We start from the raw sequence: 14,935 nt of genomic DNA, 5'->3' as shown, positions 1-14,935 counted from the left end.
AAAATTAAAATGGAAAACATTTAATATATGATATTATGGTTGAAATAGATATTTATTATAGTTTAAGAGTATCTTCTGAATTGTTTGCATTCAAATGGGTAAATATTTATATGCATGCGTCTTCGTATGCATATATTTCGAGTCCTCGATGAGTCTTTCACACAAAACAAGAGCCAGTAATATTAATGGGGAAGCAAAAGCTTCACTGCTTTATCCCTCTCTCCAATATACATATGATCTCCTCCACGTTTCGACATTCTCCAATCTTTAGCAGTTTCAGAAGAGCGATCAATACAAAGCACCGACGCACGCATTACATTCTTCTCACGTTACTTTCCGCAGAGTACACGTTCCTCCCATGCTACAGTGTGAGCTTTGGCCTCTTGCTGAGCCTTTTCCGGAGGCCTTTCCTCGTGGAATACCAGCTTCCCACCATTGCCAACAGATGAAACTTTTCTTTGGGGCGCTGTGCGTCACTGTCAGCTCTGCGGATAAGAACAACGAAGAAATGGTGCAAAAGTATGGAACGAAACATGAAACTGAAGAGAAGTGACAGTGATCAATGGAATGAAGTTACCTATGTTTTGATGCTTCGAGAGTTGTCATAAGCTTCTGCATTACATCCACCTGAGCTTGAAGACAGGCGGCATAGTCTAGGGTTTCGTCCAACAAGGAGAACGCATCCATGGACTGACCCCCGGGGACAAGCCTCTTGAGCACTTGTGTTCTCTTCTCCACTAGTGTCCCGGCAAGAACGCTGCTATTCGGTGCACGTATGTTGCTCTTCCTCTTGGACAGAAACCTAAGGCTCCTCCTCACGATATTCTTGCTTCTTGGGATCTTCCATGAGCTGTGGCAAATCTTGGCTGGTCTCTCAGACTCCTTTCCAAGGACGAACTGAAGGAAGGACCTGTTGTGCTCTTCCTTGGAGAGGCTAGCGATGAGGCCACGAGTCCATTTTTTGCTACCTCTGGCGACGGCCATGGCGACATCGGCCGAGAGCTTGATGGCGCTCTTCCTCTCCTGAAGACTCCCGCTTCCGTGTGAAACAGCAGAAAGTTGGATGCCAAGAAGCATTTGCTTCAGGAAAGCTTGCTCGAATGATTTGGTGGCTTGCATGGTTGCGGTTGGAGGGAAGAACAGCAAGGTGTGTGTGTGTCAAAGGCTTGCTTTACTCATATGGATCGAGATGACAAAGATAGAGGATGGGAAGCAGAGGAGAAACCACACAAGAAGATATCTGAAAGCATTGGGTGTAGCACTAGGTGATTGTGGTATTCTCTCTCTCTCTCTCTCTCTCTCTCTCTCTCATATATACACACACACACACACACATTGAGATTAAACAAGGTCACTGGCAAGGAGAAAAAACCAAAGAGAAACGGCTACCATTTGAGACAAGAGGGGTGGGTCGTATGCTGAGGTCTGCACTGATGAGAAAAACAAGTGGCGTCTTTTACGTGGTTTGCGCATGGGGAAAAGTCATGTGAAAGATGGACATGTCTTTTGAGTATACCGTGATGCCATTAAGACTCGGCAGTCTTAAGGTTTTAGAATTAGGAAACAGCTGTAACAAAGTGTTCAGATGACAGAGAAATAAAGCAGGAAGAAGAACATGAGCGCTACTTCCATGGCGAAGGCAGTAATGGGATGAACGAGTCATGGGGAGGCACGAGCAGAACCCAACCAGTAGGGTGGTGGAAAAGTGAGATTGGGATAGGGGTCTACTTGGAAGCGACACACCACATGCATGCACATGGTGTGCCCAAGGCCCGCTGCCTCAAACATCTCCTCTATTGTACTCCAACATGCAAAACCCCATGGCACATATTTCCATCTGAATTGAAACAACCATGCACAAGAATATAATATAGGATCTCCCTAGCAACACAACACAAACACATTCAAAGGACAAGCAGCCCCTGCTACAGGTAAGAATGATTTAACTTGTGAGAATTCAACAAGGATGAACATTGGCACTGTACAGTATACAAGTATACGATGGTATGCCGCAGCATGAGGACATAAAAAGTCTCCATCACAAAATGCAGGTTACTGTTGAACAGGAATATCCATGCAAATTATATGTTCTTCAACAAAAAACCAATCGGCAGCCAACTAATAAATGGCTTTGTGACAGTATATTGACGTTTCAATATCATGTTTGAAGATTGCATGATGCATAACAGAAGATCCATTTTTGAAAGAAGATTTCCAATGAGAAAAAAAAAAAAAATTGTTATTTAGGTTGATTGAATCACCTTAACACCATTTTCTGAGGTGATTTCGTCTTTCACTGACCTCAGACAGACAGACGGATACATCAGCTCTGCAAGAGATCATGTCATCCAGAAAAAGTAGGTCAGCAAGACGAGGGAAAGATGATGGTGGATGTGGGTGCTCAACCTTTTCTTTCTAACCCCAGTGGACTTTGGGGAAAGGAAATCAAGTCCCACGTGGTATCCACATGGGAGTGTATCATCTCTGTAGCTCCACATGACTCCCTGCTCTTCCCAACTTCATCTCCTGAAAGAAAGAAAGAAAGAAAGAAAGAAGCAATGATCATGGTCTCAAGTGTACATGCCTTTGAGCATTCGCATCATATTACATATCCTTATGTTTCTTTACTTGTAGGAATGGCTCTCTTGATTATTGACATCAGGGACCATTGCTTTGTTAGAACAGAAGCATACTTGTTCAAAGTATTACTTTGTCTTGAGACAATGAAGAACTGAATCTGTCCTTTGTTGTGGACAAAGAGCATGGAAACAAGCCAACAACCATAGATTTTGGATTTCTTATTACCAAGGCTTGGTAATTCCTTGAAGGAATTTACAGCTGCTCCTATGTACAGGCAACAATTAAGCAGAGCTTATGACACAACTCATGAATTAATAGATCATCGATATGACTAGAATGAAGCCTTGATTCCACTTTTTTTTCTCTTGAAATAATTCTACAGATTTTTATTTCTGATTTGATGGTTTTTTTTCATGACCCAGGCAGGAAAGCTGATCGACTGTTAACTTCCCAGGAATCTAATGCATCTGCAGAGCTTCCACACTTCCCAAAGTTGGAAGGACAAATGAGAATCACCTTCAATGGCCCTTTACAGCATGTGGGTCCTTGCACCTTGCCCTATACCATTACAAGGATTATTTTATCTATGCTCCCTTAACTAAGGACCACATGATAAGGTACATATTACTAGTACTGAAATGTGTGCTTAGGGGGTGCCTTAAACCACATTGTTCTCTCACATGGATGGGCTCCCCCTGTCCCATCAAAGGCCCCAGGTTTGAATCATTGGAGGCCTTGTGTCCTATAGTAGGGCACTTTTTGGCAGATTTGCCAAGCTAATTAGGATCAAGGACTGTTTGGGAGATAGTTAATTTGGAATCCTGTTAATGCTTCGATCTTGCTTTGTGTGATGACATTAAAGCCATAGTTTTTGCCAATCTATTTGATCACTCCCTTAAATGCTTGTCAGCTGATTCCATGCTCAAACACCCCATGCACTACAAAGAACAGAACCCTGACTTGTAGTGTTGTTTGCAGGGAATTAGTACATGCCAATGGTAAGAAAGTTGATCTCCAGAACTCTTACCATGAGTGAAGAGTAGAGCAAACTAATCTTTCTTAACAGCTTGTTATCACTCAGCCCAAAAGTCTTTGTATTTCTTTCCAAAAGAATCCTGCATTTACCAAATTTCATCAGAAACTAGTTCAGATGCATCAGATCTAACAGAACGGAGTTGATGTTTTATGATAATTTCACAAACAAGACATGCTTCTTAATGAAATGTCAATAATTTAATCATTTCTCTTTCCCTATATCTCTAATTTTCATCAATAGAATGTCCATGTTTCCAAGGTCTTGTCTAAGCATATGATCATGCTAAAGTGATGATACTTATGTAATCTAGTAATTATAGCTATTTATTATGACATAGGTTCATGACTAAGATACAAAAGCAGAAAATGAGACATGCTTTTGTCTCTTCAAATGATTTAGTTCATTGCAAGATTAGAACCCTGGAAAGCTACTCTAGCATGTAATTAGGGAGGAGATGTGTGGATATCAAATACACTGCTAAATAATAGCATATGCCAAATAAAACATGAGCATTATGAGTGCAAGTGATAAAGGAATCCTAGCAAACACTGAGCTCCTTACTCTTTTCATCTTCACGCTACCATTTTCCACTGTATGGTGAAGTGGCCTTTGAAACATCAGGATGTGCCCCTGTCCATATAGACCTGCGGATGAGATCAGGTCGAGTTCTTTTCTCAAGACAAGATGTAGAATTCTCAGGCGCATGTGAATTGACAACAGGACATCACTCACTTGACAGTGCTGCAAGAGAGGCAGTGTCATGAAGGCATTACTTTGTCATGTCCCAAAATACCTCTACTCTGTTCACAGAGCTACAAACCTACCTGGTCATCCAGCATAATCCTCGAAATGCAGAGAACCAGAATGTGGACAAAGTGATCTTAGTTACACCTCACCCTCCTACTGCTTAGTTTGACACAATCAAGTTCATCTCTCGAGTCAAGACTTGATAAATTTGTCACTAACATGATCTTGCGGCATGCTTGTCCTCTAATGTGGTAAGATAGGAAGCCAATCCAGCTAAAGCATTGCTTGGTGTCGCCCAACCCCAAGTACTCATGACGAATGAAGAGATCAAGCAGTGGCTAATGGGTATTGAAAGCACCGACCATGTTCAATCCAAATCTTTTCAGAGAAAACAGAAGCAATGTGATTTGATCAAGTCAGCTCTTTGCTGCACAAATATGCTGTTTTTTTTTTTCCGCTAAAGAATGCGGGTTTTGCTACAAAATCTCCTCGCTTTAGAACCCAGAGGAGTCATTACTGCGCCAGAAACCAAGAACTGAGAATTAAAAGCCACAAATTAGAGATCTGAAAAACAGGAATCGAATAACTCGATTACCACGAAAACAGATGACCAAAAGTCGCAACCATCCAACACAATCCACAAACAAAGATCCGAGAAGTTAGTTCTGAGCCAAAAGTATATAGAGAGAACCCCCAGGGGTTCGAAAAAGATCCCCTTTTTATCCTCTGTTTTCCACCAGGAGACGTGAACCCAGATCGGGATTCGCATTATTCGAACTATTCATCACAATCAGTAATACCGCCTTCCCAAAGTTGCCGATTGATCTCTAGCCACAACAGGATTAGCTGCAAAGAGGAACATCTTGGACAAGAAGCCAAAGAGAAGTGAGGAATAGCAGGAGAAGAATAGAGAAAACAGTGCTTTCGTTGGGTTTTGCGGGATGAAATCAGACGAAGGGGCAGAATGGCTTCACTGTTTGCCTATTTTTTCCCAGTGTCTTCCTGCGGAGAAGTCTAACCGACAACGCAAGCATGACTCCGTGATTCGAACACCGATCAGCTTTCTCCGTCACCGTCCAAAACATAATCAGGATATTAAAATTATTTATTTTTATTTATTATTTTTTCTTCGGTTAGTAAAATCAATAATATTTATGATAAATAAAAACTAAATATTGTATTATTATTTTTTATAAATATAAAAAAAAATTAATATTAATTTTTTTTAATCTAAAAACTGGGCTGCTAATTGTGTCTAACTAACTATATGAGATAATCTGTAATTTGTTCAACGTCAATCATATGCTAAGGTATTAGTCTCTCCTATCTAATCCAATATTAGTTGAGTCAAGAGGTTGAGTATAGTGCTAAGGTATTAGTACCCAAAACCCATTTCATGGCTCCATGAGCATAGTGAAGTTGAGTCAATAAGTGGCCTACGTCGATTTATGACCTTTCAATTACCTTTAGTGTCAACAAATCGATGTGGACCACCACGTGGGTGACACTTGTATGCATGGCTGAATGAGCTGGACATTATCACAACCACAATTAAATCCAGAAAAGATTAACCACCTTGTGTAGTAGTAATGATATTCAAATTTTTTCACTCAAAAATATATAAGCCAAACCCTCCAAACTGACTCGATGATTATATTGATAATGATAGTGATCTTAATATTGGTAATGATAAATAATTCTTTTATTATCATTATTGTTGCATTAAAAACTTCATTTTTCTTATTTACTCAAAAAAATAACAAGTCTTACTCAAAAGAATAACCAGCAGTTAAATCTTCTTACTCAAAAGAAGTCTTTGATTTAGGTCTAATATTTTCTTCAATTTTCTCGGAGAATCAATCCATTGGTGGTCCTCGTGTTGTTTGAAGTGCACCAAGGAGCAGAACTCAGCAACAACGCATCCGCAAACGCACAAATTGAATACGAACACACACTAAGATAGGCAAACGTCTGACCTGCGTGCTCAAACAGGTAGGCCTACACGTGACTGCATACGGAAGATAGACCGTGCATACAAGCCATGACCAGGAGGGCCCAATACCCGCATCAAACGAAGATGATCATAAGTTGGTAGGTGAGAGAAATCCATCCGACACAATCCTTCAAGCTTAGGCAGAAGTTCTTCCCATCAGTTTGATCTGAAGGCTCGACCCCATGTCTTTTCTCAATTCAATCAAATTCAAAATCTTCGAAACAATTTCCTCATTCAATAAACATAGATGACAGGTCTCACAAGCCATAACCCATCAGATATTTATATATGATCAGTGTCAAGGGATTCCATCATTTACCCTAGTAAATATAAAGGCTCCGAGCTTTCCGACGATGAATTCTGGAATCTGAGGACATGAAATACACATCTGGGAGTGGATTCTACTGTCGAGGCAATGGCTTTCCTGTCATGAGAGTATCTACGGTTTAAGCACCACGATGATCCATTTCCACTATAACGTCCATGAGAACAAGCAATACATGTGTAACATTAATTGTTGCACGTCTCACACTTCCCTTTATAAGCTTCCGATGGATGGTCAAGTTCCATGACCGTAACATTTCTGATGACTCCTGGTATGCAATGAGGAATGGCATCTACCCCGCTTCCCAACTCATAATTTATGAGGATATTTCATGGCCTCATTTTCCATTTAGTGCAGACCACGACTGCAAAAGTATTACTGACTCAAATCTCTGCAACAAAGCATGTTCCTTCTCCCACTGACGACTGGAATTGGCATTACTCCTAACCTCCAAAATAAAGATATCAGATGTTGAAATAAACAAATAGCGGTGGGAGAACGAAGAGCTTTGCTGCGAATTTGCCCGCTTAAGTTGTCGATATCACGTACTCATCATCTAATACTAAAAGGACTGAACAAGTAACTACCTGCCACCTGTCTTCTATTCCACAAGAGGTCTCAAGCTTGAAGCACCTGACAGTGAACTATATGACCCTTTAACCCACTGCGACCAGCTATAGATGACCACAAGTTTGCTACGAAGCTCTTAAGTTGGTTTTTCCCAGAAATGGCCTCCCACACATGAGAACTGTTGGTCTCTATGCTATTTACTGGATTTGTTACATCAACAAGGCTGATGCTCATGTTGTTTCGGATGATACCAAGCTTCCCATTCAGAGGAACAAATGATGCAGCCTCAAAGGCCTTAGAATTTCCTAGATGATGTTTACTGTCCATAAACTTGTTCCATGAATCTGTAGCTCTTTCATAAACTCTAAGCTTACAGCCATCCCGGCAATCTGATGCATATAGCCTTCCATTCATTGAAATACTGGGATTACGCCAGCCTGTAACTATTCCACCACCAACCGTGGACCATGTGTTGGTAGTAGGTGCATAGACTTCACTCACAACCTGATGGCGTGAATCAATCCCCTTTAGAAACCATTTACCCTCATAAACAACCCCGATGAAGGGCACCATCCCAATGCTCATTTCAGCAATAGATATCCATCTATTCCTGTTAGGATCATAAAGTTCAGCTGACCGAAGCGTTCTTTGGTTCCCTTCACATTCCCCACCGGCAACATAGAGGCAGTTATTTATAACACAGGAACCAAATAAATGGCGTTTCCGAAGCATATCTGGAGCTCTGTGCCACTTGTTTGTCCTGGCATTGTAGAAGACAACACGCCTCATTGGACCCTTTGATGGATCTTTACCTCCAAATAAGTAGAGGTAGCAACCGCTGAGAACAGCACAACCAAAGCCAAAAGCTTCAGAATAATCTGCAGGAACAGGTGGAAGTGGCCTCCAGAGCCGATGGTTAGGATCAAAAGCATGCCAGGAAATCTTTCCACGGTCTCTCTTGATTACATACACCCATTCCTCTGCCATCCCAAGCTTTTTCCTTAGGGAGTAATAGTAATTTCCAGACAAAAGTCTGTTCCATCTTTTGCAAACTAATCGAAGGTTTTGGTGCTCAATTCGAGGAACTCGAATCAAACAAGCTATAGCAAGATCATCAGGAAGGCCAGGCAGTAGAGGTGCCTGGTTTCTGCTTCTCTCCCTGCGTGAATTCCTCAATCGTGGTCCATTGGGTATAATTTCAGGTTGGAGACATAGCTTAGCTCCAGGAACAAACTTTCTAGCTCCTACTACTGTTTTCAAGCCAGCATCTACTCTACAATAGCATGACACAGAATCAACCTGCAGATTTGCATGCCATTCTTATTATTAATCGACTATATCTTGGTTGTGCATAAACACTAAAAAAACTAAGATCCCAAGCAAAAGTTGCACTGAAAAAAATAAATAAACATGTAAGATCTAATAAAGAATACAGCAATAACTTCATTCTTAAAGGCGGCCAAAGGTGCTAAATTTAAATGAGTAAGCCAGTGATTGCGTGGTAAATGACTCCATACACTTTACATGGATAACAATAATATCAATCAACTTCTTAGTGCGTAAATGGGACATGCTAGCACTTGCTAGATTTTAGAGCACATGTTGTAAGGATGATATAACGTTTGAGATATTAATCAATAAATGAAACTCAAACTTTGTGACTTATTGCATTTGAAGACAACTATTATTTTACTTTGAGGATCAGAATGGTATTAAACAAATTTTGCTATGGAGCATGATGCATGTTTTAAAGCTGATTAGGTCACATCTTTGATGAGAAAGCATTAGGTCTAGAGGAAGGTACAGAAAAAGGAGAGGCAAAAGGAAAACTGGGAGAAAGGGTTAAAGAACTACAAGGAGAGAGAGGCACCAGGTAGATATGAAAGCCTTCATAATATGTGCCCACTTATTATTGCTGCTGCTTCCACTAGTGTTCCAATGCACTAAATACACACCAACAGTTTAGGAAGAAGGTTAAAAACAGCTTCAGCTAGGTTCAGCACTACACCATTCCAACTGATATGACCAACCTAATAAACAAGTTCTGTTGCCAATTTATTTCATCATTCATTTATGAGAACCAAAGTTTAATTAGATAACTAATGGAAAAGGGCTATTTGACCTCATAAATTGACAATAAATGGAGTCTTGGAGGATACAAAATGAAATGAAATAAATTAGTGACATTCTTCTCATGACCATCTTATATATATGCCCTCAGCAGATGATCATTCCAACAGACATGTTTCTGATCCAAATAGAATAAGTTTTAACATAGTTTCATATGTGTCTCTGCATCTTGTCCTTTCCAAATCAAACTCTTCTAGTAAGTACAAACCTGAGTCCCACATCCATAACAATGAAACACCAAAAAAATCAATGTACAAGCTAAACTACTACAGATAAATCCAAGATAAAGCATACAACAGCAGTTTTCAGCTTTTATTTTTTTGCAAATTTAACTACAAAACAGTGTTCTGGATTACAAGAGAATAATAAAATGAAATTTCGAGGAAGCAATAGAATTTAAAATATAGAGTAATTATAGTTCATTAACTGTCTCATGAGAATGAGTTCTTATTACTTGTCAGTTGCTTGTAACAACTCCTAAAAGAACTAAAAAAAAATGCTACTTCTGTGGCTTTTCTATTTTTGCTTATTTTATTTAATTTTCAAGAAAATATGTGCTTTAGAGAAAACAATTTACTTTCATCACATTACCTGCTATCCATTATGGCTTGTTGTTAATGTATATAACCTAGTATTCTTAAAAGTTTTCACATTTCAGCAACCAACAGGGATGTTCTACAGACGAAAAAAAGCTGATTTAGGAGAAAAAGTCTAGCTGAAACGTCAGAATTATATTTGAAGACAGGACATTTAAAAAACAAAATGTTTGTAAGAAACCAAAAGTCAGAACCAAGGATTTAGGTTTCTCTCTTTTTTTTTTTAATACTTGCCATCACATATGATGCCTTAGCAAAAGCAGGTGTAATGCTTTGCCACACTACAAAATCAGGGTATGCGTCAATGTGGACAACATGAATCATGCAATAAAGTAAAGAGGTAACAACCATGTCATACTATATGAACACAGCATATACACCTTAATCCTCACTCATAATCATTAACCAAAGGTCCAACTTTCTTCATTTCAGCAATTTACAAATGAACTTCAACTAAAGACAAGCTAATTCCCCTTTAGCATCAAAAACAAATATCTCAAATCTTATTTATTGAGAACTAACTTGGGTACCTCCCCAATTCTTCGTACTATCAGGCCACAAAATGAAGCTGGCACCTCTCTTCCTCAGGCATCTCTAGTTTTCTACCACTATATTGGGATCAAATAACCCATAAGAATCATCTGCATTGTGCCAACTTTTCAAGTCCATTCATCCATATAGATGCATAGATTGTCAGAAAAAGCTACGGATTAAGCTTGTGCTCCACTCTGTTGTTACACGTATCAGTTTAAACCAAAAGTATCCATAATGTGCCATGCAAGTAAATTGCAATGTGTTATGCATGCAAATACAAACCACTGTAATTCCAGCACCAATGCTCAACAATTATGGGAGCAATATGCCATTGTAATACTTGTCAAATAGTATAGAAAGCCTATTCATTTGCTATTCGAGGTAAAAAAAAGACTATGGTCCCAATTAAGGTTTAAAATCTTGGTCTGGTACAATTTTCAACACCTTGTTGGACCATTACAGTACCAATACAGAAATATTTAATGGCCCAATTTTCAACACCGCCAAATGTAACTGAAAACAATAAAATATAATATCAATCAAATTAAGCTATATGATCTAGTATCAATCCTTGGTTGAATTGGTAAATTCATATACAATCCGATTCTTTAAAAACATTATAAAGATATCCCCTATTGTTGTCATCCTTCAACTGACACATACACAGAATGTATACCATACTAAAACATTCCATTAAAAGAGAGAAATATGCAGAGAAAGACAAGGCAAATAATACGATGAATTTGTAGTCAGCCTCCAATTGTCAATCTCCGTGTCCATGCATTACTAACAGGTAAGAAATCAATGAGACAAGAATATTTTAATCTTACATGGTGTTTGTAGGCTTAGATCGTCCCTACAGGTTATCTCCAGTCAAATATCTCCTTTAAAGAACAAGAATTCACAACTATTATTTGTTTATGATCTATTAGCAGTATTGACAAATTGAAGCAACGATCTCCATTGAAATTCATATTCCATAAGTTTACATGTCTACAAGATCCTACTGGAGCATTAATAGAAAATAACCTACCAACCACCATCAGAATTCCTACAGACTAATACTATTAATTAACTTAAATAATGAAATGTAGCACCTGTAGTATCTACTGGTTTGACAATATATGTCATAATCCCTAGGTTCGACTCAACCATTCATGTCATTGTTGCCGGTTTAACAGAAGCAAACCCCACCTAAACTGAAAGAGAAAAAGTTACACACACAACTTAAATTTTGTTTATCGTTAATATGATTTTTAAGTCTAACCTAACTTCACAATCTGGATCCATGTTCCTGGCCTAAAATCTGGTTTGCAATTAGTAGCCATTGATTATAGAACCATTTTATTTCTTCAAAGTTATGCAATCACAAGTTCCAACACATACCTATGCACTTTCACACAAGCAATGATCTCTCAACATCCAGCTTTATCAAAAGAAAATTACAAACTATGGTCCTTCCACTTAAGAAACATCTACATAATCAGGATACTGAAAACACTTCATCCTGAGGTTGCTCCCTGCTTGCAGCCTCACACAAGATGAGAACAAGAATGCTTTCGATACACATTCATCCAAGAAAGAGTATAAAGAGAAGCGTCTGATGATTCATTCAAAGGGATAATGCATGTGAACATCAAGATAACAACTTTTTTCTTGCTTACTTTCAGTAACAAATTGCTATTTAGTTCAAATAGCAATGTTCTACTCACCAAGAACTTCTTCAAGCCACATTTTCCAAATAACATTTGTTTAGGGCAAGAAGCTACATGGTCTACTACCATATAAACAATAGGGACAGCCAATTATTTGGAGTCTTAAATTCCTAGATAGGCAAAGCAGAGGAGAAAGAATGATAACAACTATTCAAACAGCAACCAAGAATTACCTGGATAAAACAGGAGGAAAGAACATAAATATAGTTATTCAACGTCTTACATACTCAATTTTTCAAACTGCATATTGCACACTAAAATCAGTAATGGCTAAGAATCAGGCAAATTAAGTTCACCGCAATACTACTCTCTATGCCTTTTTAGGTCGATTCAGAAAAAAAAAAAATCACAAGTTCCTCCAAGAGCATATGTTAGCTAACAACAGAAGCTTATATCAAAACCTAGCAAGTTAGTGAGACAAAACATTTTATCTGTGGAAAATCCGCAACAACATGAGTGATTCAGCTCAGCACAACAGAGCAAACACGAAAGAAAAGGAAAAGGAAGTTAAGCATTAAAGAAACAAAAAGGCAACTATCATCAATATGTTATCGAAGATCGGCCGTTCGATCTTCCGAGAGGACAGAGTCGACGGCCACGACTATCCAAAAACGATGGCATTCTAACCCTCGCTTACGAATCTCACCCATATTTTCCCAAATGAACGTTTCCAGAGCACCCCATCCATTATACACCAACAGCAACCACAGATCGAGGGAGAATGAGAGGAGGAGAACAAGAATAAGATGAGCAGTGTTACCAGTGGGGCTTGCACGCGGACGACTCGGTGCGAACCAGCCAATCTTTCCGGCGCGGCCCTATCCATGCTCCCACGAGGACCGCCACCAACGACGCCGATCGATCGATCCAGATGCCAGAGAGACGAACAGATAGGGAGATATGGCGGGGATGGGTCAAGAGATCGCACCGCTTTCACGCCGTAAGGGGAGACGGGGACACCCCTCTTTCGCTCTCGTTCTCTAAACAAGAAGCACGGACACGTTCTCCGGCCCACTTCTTTTATTCTTTTTCTTTTTCTTTTTCTTCGTCTGGATGAAATGGGGAAGGAAGCAGGGGGAAGAAGTCTCGGTCTTCTCGCTCCTCACACCGTACTCATTTATCTCATTAATTTAGCAACGATGGGTCTTCGCAATATTATTTATTTATTTATTTTTAATTTCAGTTTTATTCGTAATTACAATCCTCAACTTAGGTCTTAAATCTTAAACGTTAAATTGATTAGATCCAAACAAAAAAATAAAAATCAGAAATTTAATTTGTTTATTTATTTATTGAATCAATTTTGTTTTAAAAAATATAATAAATCGGCTAATCTGAATAATTCATATGAATTAATTGGGTCAAATATAATTTTGTAACATAATAAATATTATTGTATATTTTTCATGGGTCTCATTATGAACTTGAGAAAAAAATTATTTTTATTTTTTTTACTAAAGTTAAATAAGATTTGATTTTTTAAATATTGGTGTGATCTTTTTAAAATCTTTACCAACTAAGGTGGTGGTTGGTACTTTCAATTAGTTGGTACTTTCAATAATGTGTTGGATGAAGCTTCCAACCTTTAATCTTCAACATAAAAAAAAAATTCTATCATAATATTATTTTTTTAATAAAATCTATCCCATGCACTTTCTTATTTCCTTCTCTCCTATACCCATTACACTCTTTTAACTCTCATGCTTCTTATTTTCTATCCATTTTATAGTATTTTGTGTATGATTTAAATTTTTTCTTTTTATTAATATTTTTTAGATGATTTATTTTTTTTAAAAAAAAGTCCCATATTTTTATTTCTTAAAAAATACTCTTATTTTTTATTTTTTTTCTATATAATACTTCCTTTAGCCTCCTTTACCGTAACGGAGGGGGAGAAAAGAGACAACATGAAAAGAAGAAGGGAAGAAAAGAATAAATAAGGAGATGATAGATGATGCTAGCAACGAGAGAGAAGAGGGAAAAAAAAAAAAGAGGGAGGGAGATGACTAAAAGGAAGGAATGACATATGATGTTGATCGTAACAAATACGAAAGGAAAGATAAGATAATTTACAAGACTATAAAAAAATAGATATATATATCTGAAAAAAATAAAATAAAGAAGAAGCTTTTCTAAGGAAATCATATATTTTTTTTTAAAAAAAATGACTTATATTATTATATAAATATAAAAATACTATATATGATTTTGAGGTATTTTATATATTTTAAAATTTTCTTTTAACTAAAACATATCTGTTTGATCACACCATCGATCCAATGACTTAAAGGTTCTTTAATTCGATTGAATTTTCTTCTACACAGTCCATTTTATGTATTTTAATGAACATGCACGCAAATATTTTGAAGTCTCATGGATTTTAGTTTCGAGTGTTTTCTTGACGTGGTGTTATCACGATCTTCTGACTCAATATATATAGTCTTTAAAGAAGTCATACTTAATTCAAAGTCACATTTTGTACATATATAGAGTTTGAAAACAAAAGCAATTCCTTGTTTGCATCACATCATCAGAGAATGAATGATGATGCTTTTCAAAGACAACCATGATAGCTCCATTTCGATCATATCATTCTATGCTCGGTGGTGCTATTAAATCCTAATCCTTGCAGCATGTTATTTATTAGCTCATCATCGAAGAAGCTTCACATCTGTTTTATTAATGGCTTCGCCTTTCGCGGCGGATGCC

The 14,935-nt window shown here is 37.9% G+C and overlaps 2 protein-coding genes across 3 annotated transcripts; both read right to left on the bottom strand.

Annotated features, from left to right (window-relative positions):
* Nucleotides 1-155: 155 nt before the first annotated feature.
* On the bottom strand, nucleotides 156-1,630 carry LOC135679659 (uncharacterized). Of its 2 annotated transcripts, none has more exons than XM_065193649.1 (2): nucleotides 578-1,630; nucleotides 156-485 (listed from the first exon to the last, which is right to left on the bottom strand). In XM_065193649.1, exons 1-2 carry the CDS (start codon nucleotides 1,117-1,119, stop codon nucleotides 362-364), a joined length of 666 nt encoding a protein of 221 aa, XP_065049721.1. In that variant the 5' UTR covers nucleotides 1,120-1,630; the 3' UTR covers nucleotides 156-361. The 2 variants fall into 2 exon arrangements, with proteins under 2 accessions (XP_065049721.1, XP_065049722.1); XM_065193650.1 differs by having other exon boundaries at nucleotides 156-476; nucleotides 578-1,626.
* Nucleotides 1,631-6,300: 4,670 nt separating this feature from the next.
* On the bottom strand, nucleotides 6,301-13,290 carry LOC135679657 (F-box/kelch-repeat protein At1g55270-like). Its single transcript, XM_065193647.1, has 2 exons — nucleotides 12,987-13,290; nucleotides 6,301-8,550 (listed from the first exon to the last, which is right to left on the bottom strand). The coding sequence occupies exons 1-2, from the start codon at nucleotides 13,050-13,052 to the stop codon at nucleotides 7,300-7,302; spliced, it is 1,317 nt and encodes a 438-aa protein (XP_065049719.1). The 5' UTR covers nucleotides 13,053-13,290; the 3' UTR covers nucleotides 6,301-7,299.
* Nucleotides 13,291-14,935: the final 1,645 nt, after the last annotated feature.

The sequence above is a fragment of the Musa acuminata genome, chromosome BXJ1-7, assembly GCF_036884655.1.
Source record: "Musa acuminata AAA Group cultivar baxijiao chromosome BXJ1-7, Cavendish_Baxijiao_AAA, whole genome shotgun sequence".
Taxonomy (NCBI): domain Eukaryota; kingdom Viridiplantae; phylum Streptophyta; class Magnoliopsida; order Zingiberales; family Musaceae; genus Musa; species Musa acuminata.
Note: the sequence above shows the minus strand (reverse complement) of the source record. Positions and strands in the feature narration are given on the sequence as shown.

Coding starts and splice junctions, on each gene's coding strand:
- LOC135679659 (XM_065193649.1), bottom strand. CDS start 1,119: ATGCAAGCCACCAAATCATTCGAGCAAGCTTTCCTGAAGCAAATGCTT. Junction 486..577: donor CTCGAAGCATCAAAACATAG/GTAACTTCATTC, acceptor TCTTATCCGCAG/AGCTGACAGTGACGCACAGC.
- LOC135679657 (XM_065193647.1), bottom strand. CDS start 13,052: ATGGATAGGGCCGCGCCGGAAAGATTGGCTGGTTCGCACCGAGTCGTC. Junction 8,551..12,986: donor TCCGCGTGCAAGCCCCACTG/GTAACACTGCTC, acceptor GCAAATCTGCAG/GTTGATTCTGTGTCATGCTA.